We start from the raw sequence: 21,826 nt of genomic DNA, 5'->3' as shown, positions 1-21,826 counted from the left end.
AACCACCTTATCCTCCTGTTCTAGTGGATTTCTGCTTGGAATGTTGGTGTTCTGCATCCCAATAGATTCTCCATACTTAAAAGCCTCACAATTAATCCAACCTCAAGAATCTTGGACTGTTTTTAATCTGTCTGTATACCGGAAGAGTTCGCCAACTTGTTGTGGTTCTTCGTATTGTCCATCTCTCTGCTGATACATATTCACCATTTTCATACCAATCTGGCCGCAATTTATAAGTCTCACATTGGTTTTCCATGGAAGACGAATCGAATGGTTGAAGTTTGTTTCAGTTTCTCTGCTCTGGGAGCCTGAGAAACAGATCAACTTGCAGGATTTGTTGTATGTTGTTCTCTGCTAATCACTCCACTGCCATTTCAATCTTTTTTTTTCCTTCGGATAAGGGTACCTCTCTGCTTTGACCAAATGTTTCTCTTTGTCACAGCCTGATACCAATTCAAACATTGTCTCGATAATATATTAGTTTTCTTCCCACACAATGGAAAAGGGAGAAACAAAAGTAGGCAAAAATAGAAATGAGCCAGATATGAGGCTAGATATACAGGAAACTTACAATAATATAATGTTATCCATAGTAGAGATGATGGATAAATTTCGATAGGTGTAAATAAGGGTATATATTCTCTCCCCCGTATTCAAACGAGAGGTAGGAGGAGATTTGAGGGGCTAAATTTATACGGAACCCATAATGAAAGCACAATTTTCCGGCGCCTTGCGTACATCGTAAAAACGATAGATGGAAGATTAGCATATTAATATTTAAAATAAGCAGTATACACATCTCCGACAACTGTGTCGTCCCGACTCCTTCCTCATCTACATATGTTCTCGTCAGCTGCGCTTTGTTTCTCAAAAGGCTTATTACGAATGCAAAATTTCCCATTCATATTCAAAATTTTATATCCCGGTTTCGGCACTAATTTATTCAGATCCCCCCTCCTCCTCCTCCTCCCTTTCTTTCGTTTCGTCCTTCTTCGCGGAAACGTCTAATTTGTATCCGAAATTTAATAACCAAATCCAAATCAAATCATAATCTCCCGAAAGGCCCAGCTCCAAGCGGCAGGCAGCGCTTTGACAGTGGAAACCTTAGTGCGCGCCACTTTAAACCAACCGTTCATCCAACGATGGATGGATATATTTCCATTACGCGGAATAATGGCCTTTATTGCCGTCGAAAACAAAATGGGTTAGATCGTAATTGATTCGGGAAGAAAGGCCCCTTTTCGAATTCCGAAGGAGCAATTGTATTAACCTCATGAATATTCCCACGAAGAAGTACCACATTCATGGAGTCAGATCGGAGAAGGTTATCAATGTCAACAGGAACATCACTTGAATGTTGCGGGTGAAACCTTATAGAATTGAAATCTTGCTGATCTAGAAAGTAAGAAACTAGAAGGGATAAACCAGTACAAAACACACAGCCTCCAGCTGGCTAGCAGAGCAACACACTAAGGTATTTAACCACAATGATTTTGGTCTTTCATCTATGGCTACAAAATATATGATTGTTCTGAAACTTGCTGCTAGAGACTCAAACGCAAATCTTTGCCACTGCTCAATAAGCTCCTATCAGATTGCCTCGGTAAATGAGTGAAGATCTGGTCTTTGTCAATTTGGTAGCAGATGGCATGACAATTGGATTGTAGATTACGACTTGTGACACTTTTTTAACAAATTGTCTGTCCGCTATGGCATATTCACTATTAAGTCTGAGAGGAAGGGATGTTCACAGTGACTTCACAAGAAATTCATCACAGTTAATCCACACCAAACATCGACTCACAAATTTGAAGCATCCTTTGTGATACTTTCGAATCGACTGCCAAAATAGAATTCCTGCAGATCTGAACTCCACGAAGAATTGGCTCTTCAAGTGCCCAAAGCTTTTAACTCGTAAATTCTGGTCGTGTTAGATGTTTCATCTGCATAGAATCTTTCCAGTTAGTGGGAAAAGATGAAAGATTTTCGCACGTTTTACCTGAGCTACCACTACAACCAAACACTAACTCTATAAGCTGCATTTCAATCTTTAGACCAAACTTTTGGGAATGGAGATTATGCTGGAGAGTGAGCTTCTGCAGAGCATCAAACAAGTCAAGTCTAAGGCTGTCGGATGTTAAAAACAAAGAATCCGTACAATTTAGTTCATTGTTCCTTTAGACGAATTATTTTTTGGGTTTCATCAATGGTACCAAGTTTGTGAAGGTGTGCTTGGAGTCTGTGAAACAGTATTTCACAAGGACTAATGTTCTCAGCTTCTTCAGAAGGACAAAAATGGTTGGTATGATCAATTTTTCATTTCATCTGGAAATAATAAGACTTGTACATCAACCCGAAGACCTGATCCGGATCTAGCTAGACCGGAATAGGAAACCGATATCGCTGCAGAAGCAATTAGAAGAGGTGATATGGCATGTGCCGTCTTCGTGAGAGCGCAGCTTTTCCAAATAGATCCGAATAATTACAATTCCCGCGGGGGAAGGAAATTGAAGTAAATGTCGAATTTCTTAACGTGGCACTGAATGCAAGGGTGTTGAATTTCGTCCTTCCCCTCCAACCCCCCTGTCGCCATCCGTTGGCGGACTTGTGCGCGAGAACAAAGGCGCCCTTAATTAAGATTTCTTTATTTTGGTTAATCTCCGAAAGTTTCATTACGACTATAACGTCCTATGTCGAAATCTGTTCCGGAGTTCCGGTGAAAAAGGCGGTCCGGCGACGGGTCCCTGAGTCATTTCGATAATTGAAATTCCGAATTATATCTTGATGGAGAGATTTTCGACGAAGGTCTGGAGATGGAGTAGTCGTGGCATGTCAGGTCTAAGAATTGGTTTATGTGGATCTACAGAGGAGGAGTTATTCATCGAACTACCACCACATAGTTATAGTTTGATAAGGGGGTCACATGTCACCCTCCATCAGATCTGTTCTCAGCGCTCTCTGAAGCTCGCCCTCCAGCTCCAGAGTTCCAATGAACGTCAGCACCTGGGAGGTCCTCAAGGAGGCTAAGTCCTCATTCCTCGTATAATTCTCTCGTCCAAGACATTCCTTACGGAGGCTGGCAATGGCGAGGCATTCTGTAACCAAGTGAACAGGATTTTCCTCCTCTTTCTCACAGAATCTACACTAGTCAGTTTCTGATAATCATGTGCTTTCTAAGGCAACATAGTCCTTATAAGGAAGGCGTAACTTATTCTTGCTCAGATCCAAATACTTCTTGGATCTTGCTATCTTTCTTCGAATGATCTGGAAGATTCCTCCAGAGTGTTTCTCTTTTCTTTTCTTCCTTCTCCAGAAACTCTTTTCTATAAGTGCATTTCTCTATACCATAGAAAGGCTATGGGCTAGTGAGTGGCGTTTGTACTCCCTTTTTGGCGAGAGTGTAGACTTTCTCGTTTCCTTTGATTCCAGAGTGACCTGGAACCCAGACTAAAGAGACCTTTTTGCTCTTGCTGATTTTACTGAGTTTCCTTCTGCACTTCCATGTTAGCATTGAGTCGATTCCTCTTCTCATTCCTCTCTTTTACAAAGCATCGTGTAAAGTTCTTCTCAATGCTTACTTTTTAATCATAACATCACTAGGTAGGTTCGCTGATGAGATGCAGTTGTTTATAGAGGATCAGGCTCTCTGACTTTTAATGCTCTCATTACCTGTCTGTACCTTCCTTAGATATTCTAAAGATGGCCTCATGACCACCACCGCTCACCATCGATTACCATCTTGGGGGTTATAGTGGTAGGTTGTTAACCTGAAAATGGACAGATAACTAATCGACAAAAGCATCAACTTGCGAACGAATTTCGAAACGTTTTTTTTTTCAGCAAAGATCTAATAAAGCAGCGGTGGCCGAGTTGCGAATCTAGATGGGTGACAGCTCTTTTTTCAAGCGAGTAGAGCTTTTCAACTCACGTCAGAGCTTCTCTGATTTTTTCGTTAATTTTCACAATGAAATATTAGGTAGGATGTTAAGTTCATGGGGAGTTGCATCATAATGGAACCTCAAGCTACTCCATAGCTGTTATCACTCCTACGTCGTCTACAGCTGATCCTCCAGTTCTAGATGGCTTCAAGGAGTTTACTTCCTTGCTCTAAGAAGTTTCTCTTCGTAGGCTTTTACGCGTTGGTTTGTAATTTTGAAGCATTTCATCACCAGATAATTTCTCCTCCTCACAGAATCTGCACTCACCAGTTCTCGCTGGACCCATTCTTATCAGGTGCTTTCAGAGGCGCAGAAGCCTGTAAGGAAAGCAGAAATGAAGTGAGCTAAGATTCGGAGTGTTGAAGATTTAAAGGAACTTCTTGGAATGATCCAGCCTTTGAAGATACCCCAGAGTGTTAATCGTTAGGTATTTTCCTTGAAACATAGAAGGTTCAAGGCTATTGAGAGAAGTTCGTGCTCCTTCCCTAGCAAATGTGTTGGCCTTTGCATGAAGTGAGCTATGGATCATTCCATATATCAGTTATTTTTTACCTTTCATAGATGAAAACTCTCGATTGATAAAAGAGGACGAATCAATGGTCTCATGTTAGGTTAGTAACAGAAAGCATCCAAAAGCAGATATGGGCATACCGTCCCATGCTCGGAATCGGCTGACAGAACCATTCAACGCTGGAAAAAATGGAACAAACCCTCGTTCACCTTCGATAGACAATGCCGGACAAGATAATATCCATCCCGTCGGGTCGGACGGGGAAAACCACCCTCCGCGGTCGGAGCTCGTAACTTCCGAGAGCTCCCCGAACGCGCAAATACCTTTTTCGCCGTTTTAAATACATTATATTCAATGGTTAATTGAAAATCCACTTTAAAGTTACGGACGCCGTTCGCCCGGCTCCGCGAAATTGCAATCAACGATACAATTTCCACATTTTTAAATCTAATTTTAATGTAATGAGCGGATGCGGATACAAGAGGAATGGGGTAAGAGGGGGGGTTGGTGGGGGTGGATGGAAAAAAGAGGCACGTAAAATATAGGAAAGAATGCTAATTAATTATTCTGAAGAGCTGAGCTGCGGCAGTGATTAGCATTCAGAGCTGCCGGAGGTTTGGGTCGTTATTCCTGAAATTTTTCTTGCGATTCGAGCTCTGGTTTGGGGGAGGGAGGAAGGACCCCACTTGTAGTCGAATGATCCTATCGGATGTCTGCCACTGATATCGAGGATCTTGAAGGAAAACAGATAATTTGCGATTTATCAAATGCCAAGTTATATACTTCATTATATACACTGTATATATGTACTGAAGTAATAAATTAGGCGTCTACATACGGTTAAACTGCCTGTAGTAAGAGAAAGACTGGTTTAAACGACAACAAATTAAAAAAATAAACAAAATAAAGATTAAAAAAGGCATAAAAGAGGTCCTTCTGTTACGAAATCCTTGAAATCAGGGTTGAATATCGGGTGAGGCATTCTTTAATACTTCGTAGTGCTCTTAAGCATTGTTTCAATGAAATTATCATTAAATGTTTGGGGAATGTTTCGCGAAATGTCCACCAAGGCATTGTTGAGATGTTGTTATGTCTACGGTGGGTCAGGTAAGCGGTGTGATTGCTGTGATATTGCAGGCCAGACACGTCCAATACAATTTTGAACTCGGTGCAACCTAATTTTTCGAAGGTCAACTTTCGAGACGCATATATCCCATGAAAATTATCGTAGATCTTAATGTGATACATATTCTGAAAGAGCAGCTCTTCTTATGATAAATTTCAAGATTTCATCCATTTCGGCACAACTGTTCGGTCTTGAGGAAATTTGAACTGAACCCAACTTTTTGGGTATTTTTCGAAGGTCATCTTTTGAGTCGATTATCTTCCAGGAAAATTATCGTAGATCTAAAAGTGATACATATTCTGAAAGAGCAACTCTTGTAGTAAAAAATCTGAGAATTTCATCCATTTCTTCACAACTGTTGGGTCTTGAGGAAGTTTTAACTGACCCCATCTTTTTGGGAATTTTTCGAAGTTCACCTTTCGAGTCAATTTTCTTCCAGGAAAATTATCGTAGATATTAATGTGATACATACTGAGAAAGAGCAGCTCTTCTTGTAATGAATTTCAAGATTTCATCTATTTCGGCTCAACCGTTCGATCTTGAGAAAGTTTCAACTGACCCCATCTTTTTGGGAATTTTTCGAAGGTCAACTTGCGAGTAGTTTCTCTTTCAGGAAAAGTATCGTAGATTCAAATGTGATAAATTTTCTGGAAAGAGCAATTCTTCTAGTAATTAATTTGAGAATTTCATCCATTTCTTCACAACCTTTGGGTCTTGTGGAAGTTTTAACTGAACCCAAGTTTTTGGGAATTTTTCGAAGGTCACCTTTCGAGTCAATTTTCTTCCAGGAAAATTATCGTAGATCTAAATGTGATACATATTCTGAAAGAGCAACTTTTCTAGTAATAAATCTGATAATTTCAATCATCTTGGCACCACCGTTCGGTCTTGGGGAAGTTTTAACTGAACCCAACTTTTTGGGAGTTTTTCGAAGGTCATCTTTCGAGTCGACTAACTTCCAGGAAAATTATCTTAGATCTAAACGTGATACATATTCTGAAAGAGCAACTATTCTAGTATTAAATCTGAGAATTTCATCCATTTCGGCATAACCGTTCGGTCTTGAGAAAGTTTTGACTGAACCCATCTTTTTGGGAAATTTTCGATGGTCAACTTGCGAGTAGTTTTTCTTGCAGAAAAATTATCGTAGATTCAAATGTGATACATATTCTGAAAGAGCATTTCTTCTTGTTATAAATCTGAGAATTTCATCCATTTCGGCACAACCATTCGGTCTTGAGGAAGTTTCAACTGACCCCATCTTTTTGGGAATTTTTCGAAGGTCAACTTGCGAGTAGTTTCTCTTCCAGGAAAATTATCATAGATCTAAATGTGATGCATATTCTGAAAGAGCAACTCTTCTAGTAATAAATCTGGGAACTTCATCGAGCTCAGTGCAATCGTTCGGTCGTAACGATTTTTTAACTGACTGAGAGGTTGTAGTTTTATACAATTCGAAAGCTAGTCGTTAATAATGACATCCAACCGATTCTCCCGAACAAGAAAGCTTGTCGGATATATCGATCTATCGGAAAATTCCCCATGTCAAAACAGACATAATGCACACGACTTTTTTTCCGAACGCAATAATACACATTCGTCAATTTCCGACTCCAAACGCACGGATGACAGGACGCCGCCGCCGCGACGATCTAGCCATCCAAAAATGATAGGTCTGAAACACGCGAATATGCATTTCAAGCGATATACTTTTTGTCGACCCCCTTCCCTGTACTCGACCCCAACTAGTCCCTTTTATTATGTAGGAATCGAGTCCCGTGTAATGGCTATCATTCCGAGAAGTGGAGATGATACGAAATTCGAATTTGGGTAAAATACCCGTCTGTCGTTGAACGTCTCTATTATCGGCCACGCGGGACGATTGACGGCGTTCGTAAAAAATAATAATTTATAATATTAAATGTATTAAAGTTGCTAAACCGATGCTACCGTCTATGATTTAGGCGGCGGAATGATATTATTGGTTCTAGACACGACAGTTTTCGTTATTGTCGTTTAGCAGTTTTCACAGCAATTGCCTGGATTGTATTGCTACTTCCTTGGAGCTATTATCCGCATGATACCTGAGAAGTTTCGACTTTCTCGTCATTTTTCTAAGGCAACTCTTTAAAGTAGTGAATCTTCCCCTATTCCCACAAAAATTGGTCTAGTTTGAGGAGATGTAGCAGCCAGAAAAAAAGCACTGGACATATGCTGATTTTCTTAGTGATAGATTGATCTTTTGCGAATAGAAAAAACCAACTTTCATTCATCTACCTTGAACAGTTCAGATTTAATGAATTTTTTCCGCGAAGGTCCAAAATTTATGATTTTCCATCGACCATAACTTGAAAACTAATCCTTTTAGGAAAGTTCTTTTTGCGTATTCGTAATCTACGCCCTCGATTTAGTGAATACTCCAATTTTGGTTGAAATCGGGGAGATCGAAATTTTTTTTAATTTTCCATGGTAGTATGGAAAAATTGGGATTTTTCCGAAAAAATTTTTGGTCTTCGATCTGAACAAAATTTATACTGTATACTAATTCGAGGGCGTAGAACACGAATATGCGAACAGATATTTTTTTAAAAATTTATTCTTCAAGTTATGGTCGATGGAAAATTCGAGATTTTAGAGCTTCGCGGAAAAAATCATAAAATCTAAACTATTCACGGCAGATGAATAAAATCTAGTTTTTCCTATTCGCAAAGAACCAATCTATCATCAAAAAAATCAGCATATGTCCAGTGCTTTTTTACTGGCTGCTACAGCTCCTCAAAGTTGATCAATTTTTCAGAAATTTTCCACTAAAAGTGATTTATTTCCCAAAATAGTGATCTTACAAGAAATCCAATTGCATATTCATGATCTACGACCTCGAATCAGCCAGCGAAAAGACCCAGGTCGATAAAGCTAAATGAATAATTTTTTTTTGGGTTGGATGATTTTTTCTGCGAAAGTCCAAAATTCTCGATTTTCTATCGACCATAACTTGAAAACTAATCTTTTCAGCAAAATTTTGTTTGCATATTCTTAATGTACGCCCTCGATTCAGTGAATACTCCAATTTTGGTGGAAATCGAGGAGATCGAAAATTTTTCAAATTTTCCATGCATATGTATGGAAAAATAGCGATTTTTCCGAAAAAATTTTTGGTCTTCGATCGAAACAAAATTTATAATGTACACTAATTCGGGGGCGTAGAACACGAATATGCAAACAGATATTTTTTTTTTTCATTTATTTTTCAAGTTATGGTCGATGGAAAATTCGAGATTTTGGACCTTCGCGGAAAAAATCATAAAATCTAAACTGTACGCAGTACACGAACGAAATTAGATTTTTTCCAATTGCAAAGGATCAATCTACCACCAAAAAATCAACATAAGTCCAGTGTTTTTTTTTTTTTGACTCCTACAGCTTCTCAAAGTTGACCAATTTTTCAGGAATTTTCCACTAAAAGAGCTTCATTTCCCAGAATACAGATCTCACAAAAAATCTAATCGCATATTGGTGATCTACGATCTCAAATTAGTAAGTGAAATGGTCCGGGTCGATATAGCTACATGAATAATTTTTTTCAAATTTGGTGGAACGTTGGTGGAGCGCAGGTAAACACGATAGTTTCTGTATTAGAGACGCTTCTGAAACTTTCGTCTGCAGACTGGCTGTTAAAGTTGGGCAATCAATTAGTCGTATTGCTCTTCCCTAAATAGAATCCAAGAGTTGTAATGAACTCTATACTTGGGAGAAGTATTCGATGATGCTCAAAGGTGAACGACGATGATTTTTGGGTATATTCAATAGTATCGGACGATGTTCCAGCTTCATTAGACCTTCCTGGCCTCTCGCATACACCGAAGTAGTAATGGAAAAAATTGGTAATGATAACGATACTTCCATAATCCTCAGTAATTACGTTTATGCATGCCTATAACATGCGGTCATTACGATAAATAATATGTTTTATTTGTTCCGTTCCAGAGCAAGCTATTATTTTGTAATCCACGACGTCCGAGCGTTTCCAGTCAAGCATGATTGATAATCAATATAAATGACATATTAATATGAGTTTTCCACACCTCGTAACCAGCGTGGAGTAATACTGTTCACCTGTTTCCCAGGATTTTTCGATACCACAAATTCAATTCGACTAATTCAGCGAAGTATTGGGAGTTTGAAGACTGTGTTCTTGTATAAGGAGCTTTCTTAAGTCATTAGATTGTTCATATACACTGCTCAAAAAAATTAACGCACATTCTGAAAATCTCAATTTTAATGAAAGTTAACTATACATTGACTTTATAACTTATTTTTATGTTCTCTCGGGAAGGTTTTGAATGACACAAGACACATTAAATGGAAGAAAAATTCAGGATTTCACCGAATCTTATGTGAAAGAAGAGAAATGAACAATTTTCAGAATACTGAAATGCTGATAAGTGATTTAATACTTGGTATTTCCACCCCTTGCGTTAATTACAGCTCGGCAACGACGGTTCATACTCAAAATGTGTGATCTTAAAATGTTCTGATCTAATCCTTCCCAGATTTCTCCGAGTTGGATTCCTAAGTCATTAAGGGTAGCTGGATGATTTTCTGAACTTCTCAGCCTTCTATTGAGGTTGTCCCAAACCTGCTCAATCGGATTCAGATCTGGACTTCTTGCTGGCCATTCCATTCGAGAGACTTCAACCTCTTCAAGGTACTCCTGAACGATGCGCGCACGATGGGGTCTGGCATTATCGTCCATAAAAATGAAATTTTCAGCAATGTATGGGGGCAAATGGCACTACATGCTCTTCAAGAATGTTCCTTATATACTTATCAGCATTCATAGCTCCATTATCAATGACCACTAGGTCTGTGCGAGCAGTCAAAGATATTCCACCCCATACCACAATCGATCCTCCCCCGAAACCAGTAGTATTCAGGAAATTGCACTAAGCATATCTTTCATGGGGACGTCTGTATACAAGGGAACGTCGATCACAATAGAAGAAGCAGAATCTAGACTCATCTGTGAAGAGAACTCTTTCCCAATCGGCCTCTTCCCAATGGATACGCTCTCTCGCAAAATCCAAACGCGCCCTTCGATGGGCTGGGGTAAGAGCTGGGCCTCTTGCCGCGACACGAAGCCTCATTCTCTGAAGCGATTTCTTATTGTCTGAGTGCTAATTTGCACCTCATGAGTTTGCTCAAGCTGAATTCGAAGGAGGCGAGCTGTTGCAAACCGTTGTCTCAACGAAGAAACTCTCACTCTTGAATGGCAGTTACCCGTGGTCTACCCTGTCCTGGTCTTCGGACATTCATACCTGTCTCCCTGAATCGCTGCAACATTCTGGACACACCTGTATGGGAAACTCTAAACCTTTCTGCAATTCTTGTGTACGTCCACCCTTCTTCTTGGTTCAAATTGCGTGTTTCGCATTGCATAGCGATCGAGTGTAGAAAATCAAACGAAAGAAAAACTATTGATCACTAGAATTTATCGAGAATAACTGATTTTAGAATGGAGCCAATACATTCAAAATCTGATAATATCATCTTTTTTTATTCCTGCTGCGAAAAAACATCTGTATTGAAGAAAACCGTTGAAAGTGAATAACATATGCATGCATAATTCTGATAAAAATAATTATCATTGAGAACACCTTCAGTTGTAGAATAAATTTGAGATTTCCATAATGTGCGTTAATTTTTTTGCGCAGTGTATTAACCAGAGATCCTTGTTCTATGAACTAAAATCTCGAAAATTTTCACAATTCTCCTTTTATCGGCTTTGGATTTCCTGGAATCCAAACTGCACGACTTGGTGCTGTAAATCCGGTCGAAAAAGGTACAGAAGATCCCCGTCCACTCCCATTGTCTTATCGCGCGGTCGATGTTCGATTTGTCCCATCGCGCGTCTGTCTAAATTGTGATGGAGTGTGTGCTTCCAAGGTCCCAGACAAGCTCTCGGGGGCGATGAGGCTATCCGCTACCTCCTTGTCCGCCACAAAGCCAGTCTCGTGGTCCCTAATGCATCAGACAACCTGATGAAGACGACTCACACGCCAGGGACCCAGGTCTCGGCCATCGTTGCTTTCCTGTGTGCTGTGTACCGTAGAGCACGCCGGTTATATTAATGTTTATTCGCTTTTCCAGGTCCTACTACATTTTTTTTGTCTTTTGTTGGACAACTAGTGACCCTTTGTCGGAGACGTGGTTTGGGAATGAATTAATCGATGTCTATTCATCCAAAATGAAAGCACACACTTTGTTCTCTGTTTCTACTATAAAGGGTGACTCGTACTAATATTTGAGGTCAAAAGGAACACTTTTTTCCCATACCATTTTTTTGTAAAATTTTCTTCCAACGAGTATGTAATAAAAGCTGTGGAGGTCTGGTTTGCAGAGCAAGAAGAAACATTTTTTTTGAAAGGTCTAGAGATGTTGCAGGTTCTCTGTAAGAAATGTGTCCAATTAAGAGGAGAATATGTTGAGTAATAAAATATTTTAATATTGAAATTTTGTTCGCTTCTACAATAGTAGGCTAACAATTTTTCAATATATCCTCGTACATTTGTATTATTAGAAGTATATGCCACATCAATTCAAACGCTTCTCGAAAAAAGCCACCCACAGAAGAAAAGAAAACAATAATCCGGATTAACCGCAGATCGAGTGCCATTTTCCGACCCCAACAAAACCATCGAGAATGAAATCTGAGAGACAATCTGAGCCACAAGCTTGCCGTCAGCCACGAGCATAAAAATCAAACAGAATCGCCCGTGTTTACCTAATTCTAACAGCATGTTCTTGAACAATGGGATTGAATGAACACTTTGACGGTCCCTGACACAAAGCCCTCTGCTTCATTATTATTTAATGGCCGTTCTGAGGTGTTCCTTCTTTCATCTTCTCCTCGCGATTTCCACTTTTGTCGAAGATGTAATTGTGGCTAGGGCGCCGTTTTCTTGAATAGTGTCATTATCAACACCTGTTGAACCATTGTTATTCGATTAGGTGTACTTTATTTGGGTTGATGGACAGACCCTCAGAATTCAACGGTTGAATATAGCCTTCTTCGTCGAAACACAAGTCAAAATTGTGGTTTTCATCAATTAATATACATACTATACGGTGTGTCCCAAATTATATGTCCAAGGAGGGGTTTTTGTGAACTACATAGGCTCCTTTCCAAAGAAACAAAGAATGGTGAAAACCGTACCTCCTACTACCTGAGTTATTAGCAAAAAATGAGAATTAGACGATTCAGAAATATTCTCATAACTTTCTTGTCTTTGAAGTAACAGATCTGAAGCTCGAACCTTCTACAGGCACTTTTGGACGTTTCAGAATTCCCAATCAGTACAGAAATGATAATGAGTGGAACCAATTCTAATGTTTGACTATAACTACCGTTATTGTTTTTTCCTTCCCGAGTGGTACACCCTGTATGAGGGGGTCTCCTTAGATTTCGTTTTATTCCTCATGTCAGCTCGGCGTAATTCGAACATTTGCGCCTGGAAAAATTCATTTCCCCAGCCATTTATGGTCCTCAATAATCATTTGTCAGGAAAAGATTACATGCATACCTAAGTGTGTGATATTTCAACGTCTCCCGTATCTCGGCGTTATCGTTACGATCGTCATGTTCTCCTAATCCGACAAACCACAAGTGTGACATTCCCTCCTCATCTGTCTTGGCAGGCATAACTACGCGACATTTCCCCACCTATCAGTCACACGATTGATTTCGAGGCTCAGAAAAAGCAATGGGATAATTTGTCACTTTTTAGAGCTTCGCGGATACCCGATCAGTAGAGGAATTTTCGCAGGACTAGATTTCCTGTCTCATCCATACTAACAATTTGGTTTAATAAGTCTACATCGTTTTCAAATTGAGCACCGACTCACTTTCCATCGCGATAGATTCTTCTTCATTCAACTGGTACAATGATCTTTCAAACTCGTTTAATGTACGATCGGGTGAAAAGAGAGATTCTTTTTCAGTTCTTCCTTTGTAGTATCTTCGCTAAACGCTTCGTTTTCGGGTTGGGGATATACTGCTCGTCAAAAGTTGGGGATCTCATCCTTTTTTTAATAACATAAACGGCTGTAGAAACAGATGTACAGATTTTCCAGCAATGCACATATCAATGATTTTCTCTTGAAGCCTTCCTTGACACCAAACGGTTCTATTCAATTGAAAACGAATTTTCATTATGCCAAGACAAGTTTCCTCCTATGACCATGCCAACAGAGCAATTGAATGGCCCAAGCAGGTCGAACACATGTGCAAGTGCCAATTCATTCAATTTTAGTCAATGTCACATTCACTCTCACTGTACTTTACCACTGGAACTGTTCATCAAAGACTCAGAACTGCTACAAAGCCTGTAGAACTCTTTCGGTTGGAAGACAGCCTCTCAGAACTCGCAGAAGACGTCTTCATGAAGGCTGTTTCATCAGAACTTCATCGAGTAGTTTGTGATGCTTAGTTCTAATGTGGTCTGCAACAAGATCACTCGTCGAACATTCTGCAGAAAGCAAAATGCAAAACCGATTGACACCAGGACCAGGTCAAGCATGATTACGTCGACATATCTGCGTCAAACTTCTGGTTGACCTCAGGAAGGTTGTTTCCCGAGGCAGAGGGCTTCATAATTGCCATCCAGGAGATATCCAGGAGAGGATGTTCCTCTTGAGAGGATTGTGAAAGTAAAGAAAAGTCCTAAGGCTAACGTTACTTTAGTATCTCTACAGAACCTTCCAAACTAAACAGAATTTTTGATGTTTAAGCATGGCCAGATGGTTTATGTGATTTTCTTGACGTCTTTGGGTTATCCTAGGGGATCCAACCAAAAAATCAATCATGATTACTTCATGGCAATCCCAAAAAAATGAAGCAAGAACTTTTCCAGCAGATTTTTGGACACGAAACTTCTTAGGTCTTGGGGAACCAGAGTGTCGCCATTCCATCGATTGTTGCTTTGTTTCTGGATCGTATAAATGTACCCAAGTCTCATCCATAGTAACAATTCGGTTTAGTAAGTCGACATCGTTTTCAAATTGAGCACAGATCGAACGCGATGCTTCTACCCTTGCACGCTTTTGGTCAACATTCAAACATTTGGGGATCCATTTTGCAGCTATTTTTCTCATGTCCAAATCGACGTGAGCTATATGATGAACGCGTTCGTATGAAATATTCAGTGTTTCAGATATCCGTTTTAGCCCAATTCGACGGTCTGTTAAAATCATGTCATGAACTGCATCGGTATTTTCGGGGACTGACACAGAAACTGGCCTTCCCGATCGGTCATCATCTTCAATGGAAAATTTGCCTCTTTTGAAGCTTGCACTCCAATTTTTCACGTTCGCACACGAAGGACATTGATCACCAAGGGTATTAAGCATATCTTCGTAAATCTACTTACCTCTTAACCTTTTTAAATACAGGTACTTGATGATGGCTCGATACTCCAATTTTTCGATTTTAACAATTTCGGTGGACATCTTCTTCCTTTTAATTTATTACGTAACTCTGGTTTACTTTTTTGACCTCAAACTTCACACTGACACTTCTAATGAGTTATTGTTCGTTGCTATGGTAACGCAATATTTTTTTCATGCATGAAACTGGTGTAGGCTTACTAGATATCAATATATCCTCGTAATCCAAAAACAACTTACTCTCAAAAAGGTATTGAATATTTCACATTGAAATAATAGAGAAGACATATCATGATATCCTTCTCTAAAGATCCAGAGTACCTAGTTTCTTCATGACCCCTAAAAACTACTATTTTTGCTAGCATTCCATTGAATTGTGTGAGATATACTTACTGATTAAATCTGAACACCCTCTTGTTCTTGGAATAATGAGAAAATCTATCTTCTTACAGGTGGATACCGACAGGAACATCTGCAGAGATCCTGGACCATCCAGGTGAGTCGAAAAATGTATTTTCAATTCTGATATGCGATAATTCTTTACGTTTTCTAAGATTGTACAGTCTTAGATTAATTTTCAATCTCGCGTTTTCGACAACAGGAACAGGAGGTGAAACGAACAGTTCTGTCCCCTCCCTATTTTTCCGATATCAGCGATCTATCCAGTCCATCCAATATTTCGCTTCATAAATCTACTCGCGGCGGCGCCACGCTCACATAAGGAAGAAATCGGAAGGACCGATATGCTTTCCTTCTCGAAAAACCTCCTAAATCAAATAGGCTGAACGTTGAGTGACGTTTTCGTAATTAGAAAAGTCTGGCGGAGTGGAAAAGTGCCTTATTCGGTCACCGATAGTGAATAACTCCGGTAGGTAAATCCGGAAGGTCTATAAGGGACCAAGAGGGCATAAATCTGGTTATGTTCGGAAGCCAGTGGCGACGTGTGATTTCTGTGGGGGTTCCCTGAAGGTATTCTGCTATTTCTGAGCAACTTTCGGGGGTATCCTGCTCATCTGATAATAATTTTCTGAACACCTTGTTGATAAATGTCAAATACCAAAGGCATAAACTCAAACTTCAGTTGGATTTTTTTCAAATTTCGAAAGAATTGTTGTTTCAAATACATCTTAACAAATCTTTCGATGAAGAGCATTTTGTCCTTGTCCCTTATATTCGAATTAAAAAAAAAGTTGGACCATAGGTGTAGGATTACGCAACTTCAGACTTGGAATCGTATATTGTGGAATATAGGACAGAATTGGAGATGAGTCGGGAGAGGAGTGACATTTATTTAAGGAATTTATAACTATACTCTATCTAAGAAAATGTTGGAGTGTTGGAAAGAACTAGTAACCAACGAAGATGTGAAGATCTAATAGTTCCAGTAATTATTCTCGTAGAAAGAATTGTGTGCATCAATTTTTTGCATATGAGCACTATTAACCCAAACAAGGCAACAATATTCAGTAGCCAAAAAACCAAAGCTAAGGCTGCCGTAGTAGATGCATCAGCACCCCATGAAGTACCAGTTAATTTATGCAGGATATTATTCCTAGTTTTCGACTTCAGACGCAGATTTTCCAAATGCGGTTTAAATTCAGCTAGGAATCTAGCTAAACTCCTAGATATTTTGGATTGAAGTTATGTTCCAAAAGAGAATTTCCGAAAACTACGCTCAATTTCTATATTTTTGATGGTCATTCAAATGGAAACACGAAACCTCGGTTTTATTTGGGTTAGGACGCAAAAGCCACTCGAAAAAGTAATTCCTCGAAATGTCTAAATCTGTAGATAGATTATTCTCTATACATCTTAAATCAGAATGACTGAAAGCAAGGGCAATATCATCAGCGTATATAAATTTCTGAGAAAAAGTGGTAAAGGTATCTCACAGATATGAATTAAATATAAGAGGTGCTAAAACTGATCCTTGTGGAAGACCATTATTCAAAATTTTGAAATTACTACTATTATCATCAACAAAAACACGAAACCTTTTATCTGACGACATGTTTTTTAGTAAGTGAACCTTCTTTCCACACTTAAGATGTGTATAGAGTTTAAAAATCAAACCATTCTTCCATACTGTTTCATATGCTGTAGATAAACCCACAAATACTGTGCCTGTTTTTATTTTATCATTGAAACCTGCTTGAATGAAAGTGATGAGGCTTAGAACCTGATCACAGCAATTTCTATTTTTCCCCATCGACAATTTTGGAAAGTGTGTTCTAGAGTCGATTCAATCCTGAAAAGAATTAGCCTCTCTAAAATTTTGAAAGGAACACTCAATAAACTAATGGGTCGATGACTACTATCAGAGGAATCCTTTCCACGCTTTGAAATTCCTATGACTCTAGCCTTGCGGAACTTGGAAAGAAAATTTAAAGAATTAAGAATGTTATTATAAAATATAACAACCAAAACAAAGCTCTTTTGCCTAAATGCTTCATCAAGCATGTAGGACTCAGGATTTGGTGGATTTAATAGGAGTTGTTGTCTATGCCAGTAAGCTCATTTGGTTTTCGATTGTCCTAGTACTAGTACAATTGCAAAACAGCACTTTGAATGGAGAGAAATATTATTGAACAATTTTTGCGCTTTCGCCATTCTGCAACCAAGAATAAATTTCCTCAATAACAAGGCATAAAGCGAAGAAGTTACTTCTGGCACTCACTGCTGCAGCTTAAAGCACTCCGAACCCCCCAAATCCACTAACCCACTCTCAGTTTCGCCACTGCTCAGATCGGCCCCCAGATATCGGGGGCCATGCCGAATTTCTTCGAGATATATCTGGCCGTATATCACGGGGTATATCACGTTTTACCGATAAATCAGTGCCCTGCCATACCGTTCTCAGGGTCGCACAAACTGTAGTGACACGACGGGGTGGGAGCTTTTTGCCCCTCGTTTTTCCGGCGTTTTCTTACTACCGCCCTTAATTTAGTAGGCATATTTCATATTTGGGAATACTGCGGGGAGGGCCTCAAAGTGGCGCGGCCTAATCAAATCGTAAATTCTCTCACGGAAAAGCGCAGAGGGAAATCGAAGTATCATAGTTTTAGACCGGGGGATGTTTGGCCCCTACGTCAGGCCGATTTGGATTTAGAGAATCGACAGTTTCGGGGATATTTCATCTGTATTTTAACGTTTTACTGAAATTTTCCAAAGAAAAATCTATAATTCCAAAGCTGAAATGGACATTTGGAAGATTCGTTGTAATTGCTAATTCAGTTCATTCGAAAAATTTGGAAAAAATTGATTTCTCCATTCTTGAAACTTGTACGAACAACATATATGTATTTTAGGTGAAAAATTGGCAGGGAGAGTCTTTGACTCATACAAGTATTTCAACAGTAGATTCTTGGGGCCAAAAGAAACACTTTTTTCCCATACCATTTCTTCCGATTTGACCCTGATAAAAATATATAGCCATTTTAACTTTTCATAATGAGCTATGTCACTCCAGGAGAAAAAAAATTCCCTCCAGAATAACCAGCAGAATCTATGACACTACAGATCTCTGGGTCTTTTAAGGAGAGTTGTATTCAGCCAAAGTACCTAATTTCTCAAATTTCACAGATATTTTTTATTTTTGAACATCAAATTACTCAAAAACGGCGCATTATACGAGAAAATATGAGGTTCTTTGAATGTTTGGTATTTTTATGGTACGTAATGGTCATAATGAGAAAACTGGAAGACGTGGGTGATATCTTGTGTTCGAAAAAGATTCATCAAATAAATGATAAACTACATTCCGAAATTCATTTCATTCGATAAAACCGTTTGTGAGATAGAACTAAAAATAGAAATTTTATGGTTTTTCAACAGCCTGTATCTTTGAAACTGAGCCGACTCGAAAAAAATCGTAAGGATGAAAAGTGTTTCTTTTGAACTCAAGAATCTACTGTTAAAATACAAAAAGACTCACCCTGCATAGTTGAATCGACTAAAATTAATCGAAAATTCTCTTGTTTTTCATCAATTTTTCTATATCATCGTGATCTACCTTAAATTTAACTGGGCTTGTAGACTTTAGCCAGTTAACTATTCGATACTTCATCGATATTATCATAAAATAGACATTCAAATGAATTTTTTCGAAAGATTTTCGAAGATCACGATGTGAATACCTCATTTTTTTTCTATCCATCCTCAGCACTGTCCAACGATGTTCAAGTTATGATTGTAAACAGTATTGATTGCGCAAAATTCATGCTACTTCGGGGAAACTTCGATTCGATCCTGAACTGCCGTTAACTGAGTCAGAAACTTGACTGGGACAAACTTCGCAAGTCTTCCATCGGCTCTTTCTTTCTCGACCGTAGGAGGTAGGACTTTGAGAGAAACGTGAGGTAGGTCTCCGACCGAACGGGACGAATACAAATGAGAAAAACTTTTTAACGATACGATTCCAGCCGTAAATTCAATTCTTTCACCTACACTCCGATATAATCGATCGATTCTGATGCGACGCTTGAAATACCGAGAAAATAGGAAAAATATACGCTGATGAACTAGTATGAGATCGTCCAGTAGTATATTACAGGAAACATTGGCTCCTAAAGGAAGTTTTTTGTTATCCAAGAAAAATATGGCATCTCTCAATATTTTTCACAACCTGAATATCGATTAATTTACTCAAAACCAAATTTTTTTGAGAGTTCAGTCTATAAATGAGGACATTTGCTCCTCTTCTGATTGAGAGCCTGTAATTGCAGGACTTGAAACGTACCCACAAATGTATTCATCCACGAGGTGTGGATTTCGACGCAATTGTGAGAATGCCGCTCGAATCCCGAGTGAAGAATGAAGTCTAAATGGTCCTTAATTAGCGACTAAGCCGCGTTATTTTTAAAAAGATTAAATCGTGTGTTCGTGAAGCGCCCTAAGGCGAAATGACTGACACAACATCGTTGCGGTAAATGTGCCACGCGGAATAAGGGTGAAACGAAAATGCCAACTTATCAACCTTATATGCTTACCTTTTTTTCTCTTTTGTTCGTTCGAATTCAATTCAGCCGTTGGAGAAGTTAGGTTTTTGCAACTTTTAGAAGATAGATTTTGAGAATATGGACCAACGGTTTCATAGAATTTCGAGAAAATAGACTGCCGATTTCACTAAATGGATTCAATGAAAACCTGTATTTTCATACCAACTTTTTGGTACACTGAAACTGGTTGCGAATCTTCTATGCCTTCTATATCCTAGTACAGTTATAGAACACCCTTTCTAGTGATAAATCTCGATATTTCATCCATCTCGACACCACCGTTCGGTTTTCAGGAAGTTTCAACTGATCCCATCTTTTTGGGAATTTTTCGAAGGTCAATTTTCGAGTAGTTTTTCTTTCAGGAAAATTATCTAAGATCTAAATGTGATACATATTCTGAAAGAGCAAGTCTTCTAGTAACAAATCTGAGAATTTCATCCATTTCGACACAACCGTTCGGTCTTGAAAAAGTTTTAACTGAACCCAACTTTTTAGAAAATTTTCGAAGGTCATCTTTCGAGTGGTGAATCTTCCAGGAAAATCATTGTAGATCTGAATGTGATACATATTCTGAAAGAGCAACTCTTCTAGTAATAAATCTGAAAATTTCATTCATTTCGGCTCAACCGTTCGGTCTTGAGGAAGTTTCAACTGACCCCATCTTTTTGGGAATTTTTCGAAGGTCAACTTGCGAGTAGCCTCTCTTCCAGAAAAATCATCGTAGATTTAAATGTGATACATATTCTGAAAGAGCAACTCTTCTAGTAATAAATCTGAAAATTTCATCCATTTCGGCTCAACCGTTCGATCTTGACGAATTCTCAAGTAAAATTCGCAATTTTTGAAAAATGCCATTTCCAAGATGAAAATCAGAACGAAGGGAGATAGGCTTTCGAAGTTGCTCACAATAGATTCAGCGTGTACGAAAACCTATATTTCCGTACCAAACTTTCAGATCTCTGACACTTCCCAGGAGAAAATCAAACTTTTCACGTTTCCATTGCTCAATATATATCTTTCTGCAATTATTCCTTGTCTCAACAAATCTGACTGAATTCCACGAAACGCCAAAACCGAGGATGATGATGAAAACATCTCTGGATAATCGACGGTATGCCGGCCACGTCGTATTTTTAATGAAAATTTAATCAAAAGTACGAACTGTCAGTGCATGAAATTTGTGTGTGCGAGAGTATTCACAGTTCTCCCTGCGTTCGACGAGGGTCGTTCAAGGGTGGTGGCAACAAGAGGAATCATAACAGACTGGCCGACCGCAGACACTTTAAAATTATTACGTGTTCCTTTTTCTCCCAATTTTTACGCCGTTCTAACGAAAACAGACGTCTTTCATTTCGAGCGAGTGAGTGAGGGAGGTCGAGTAATGGACGGATGGGGTTGTTTGGTGAGTAATATGTTGTTGGCATCAGTTCGGATTTCAATTTTTGGGAAAAAATTGTCGATAAAAAGCAGGATTGGCTAATTATTTCCATCGGCTTTCGCTGTTGTCGAAAAATTCGTTGTTTTTACTGATAGGTTGCAGAATGGCGAATGCGCTCTTCACTTAGGACAAGTTTCATAATCGCTTTAAGCTTGAAGCTTCCTTTAGTCACATTTTTAGTAAGAGTGATGAAAGCTTCAGTATTAAAGGGACTTTAAGTTTAATCATGAAACTAGCCTTAAATTGTTAAAAGTAGGTTGTTTATTAAACATAGGGAGAATGTGTTTCGAATTCAAAGCATTTTTTTCGAATTCAATGGGGAATTCTTTCTGTCTATTCTCTGACATCATTACATAGAACGTTTTGTTCATAATA

The 21,826-nt window shown here is 38.9% G+C and overlaps 1 protein-coding gene across 3 annotated transcripts in view; it reads left to right on the top strand.

Annotated features, from left to right (window-relative positions):
• LOC123313852 (myelin transcription factor 1) overlaps positions 1 to 21,826 on the top strand; it is a 267,619-nt gene that overhangs the window by 211,827 nt on the left and 33,966 nt on the right. For all 3 annotated transcript variants that reach the window (XM_044898928.1, XM_044898927.1, XM_044898925.1), the window contains exon 5: positions 15,469 to 15,512. In XM_044898928.1, the coding sequence (XP_044754863.1) occupies positions 15,469 to 15,512 (44 nt within the window). The remainder of the gene's footprint in view (positions 1 to 15,468; positions 15,513 to 21,826) is intronic.

Source organism: Coccinella septempunctata, chromosome 5, assembly GCF_907165205.1.
Source record: "Coccinella septempunctata chromosome 5, icCocSept1.1, whole genome shotgun sequence".
NCBI lineage: Eukaryota > Metazoa > Arthropoda > Insecta > Coleoptera > Coccinellidae > Coccinella > Coccinella septempunctata.
Note: the sequence above shows the minus strand (reverse complement) of the source record. Positions and strands in the feature narration are given on the sequence as shown.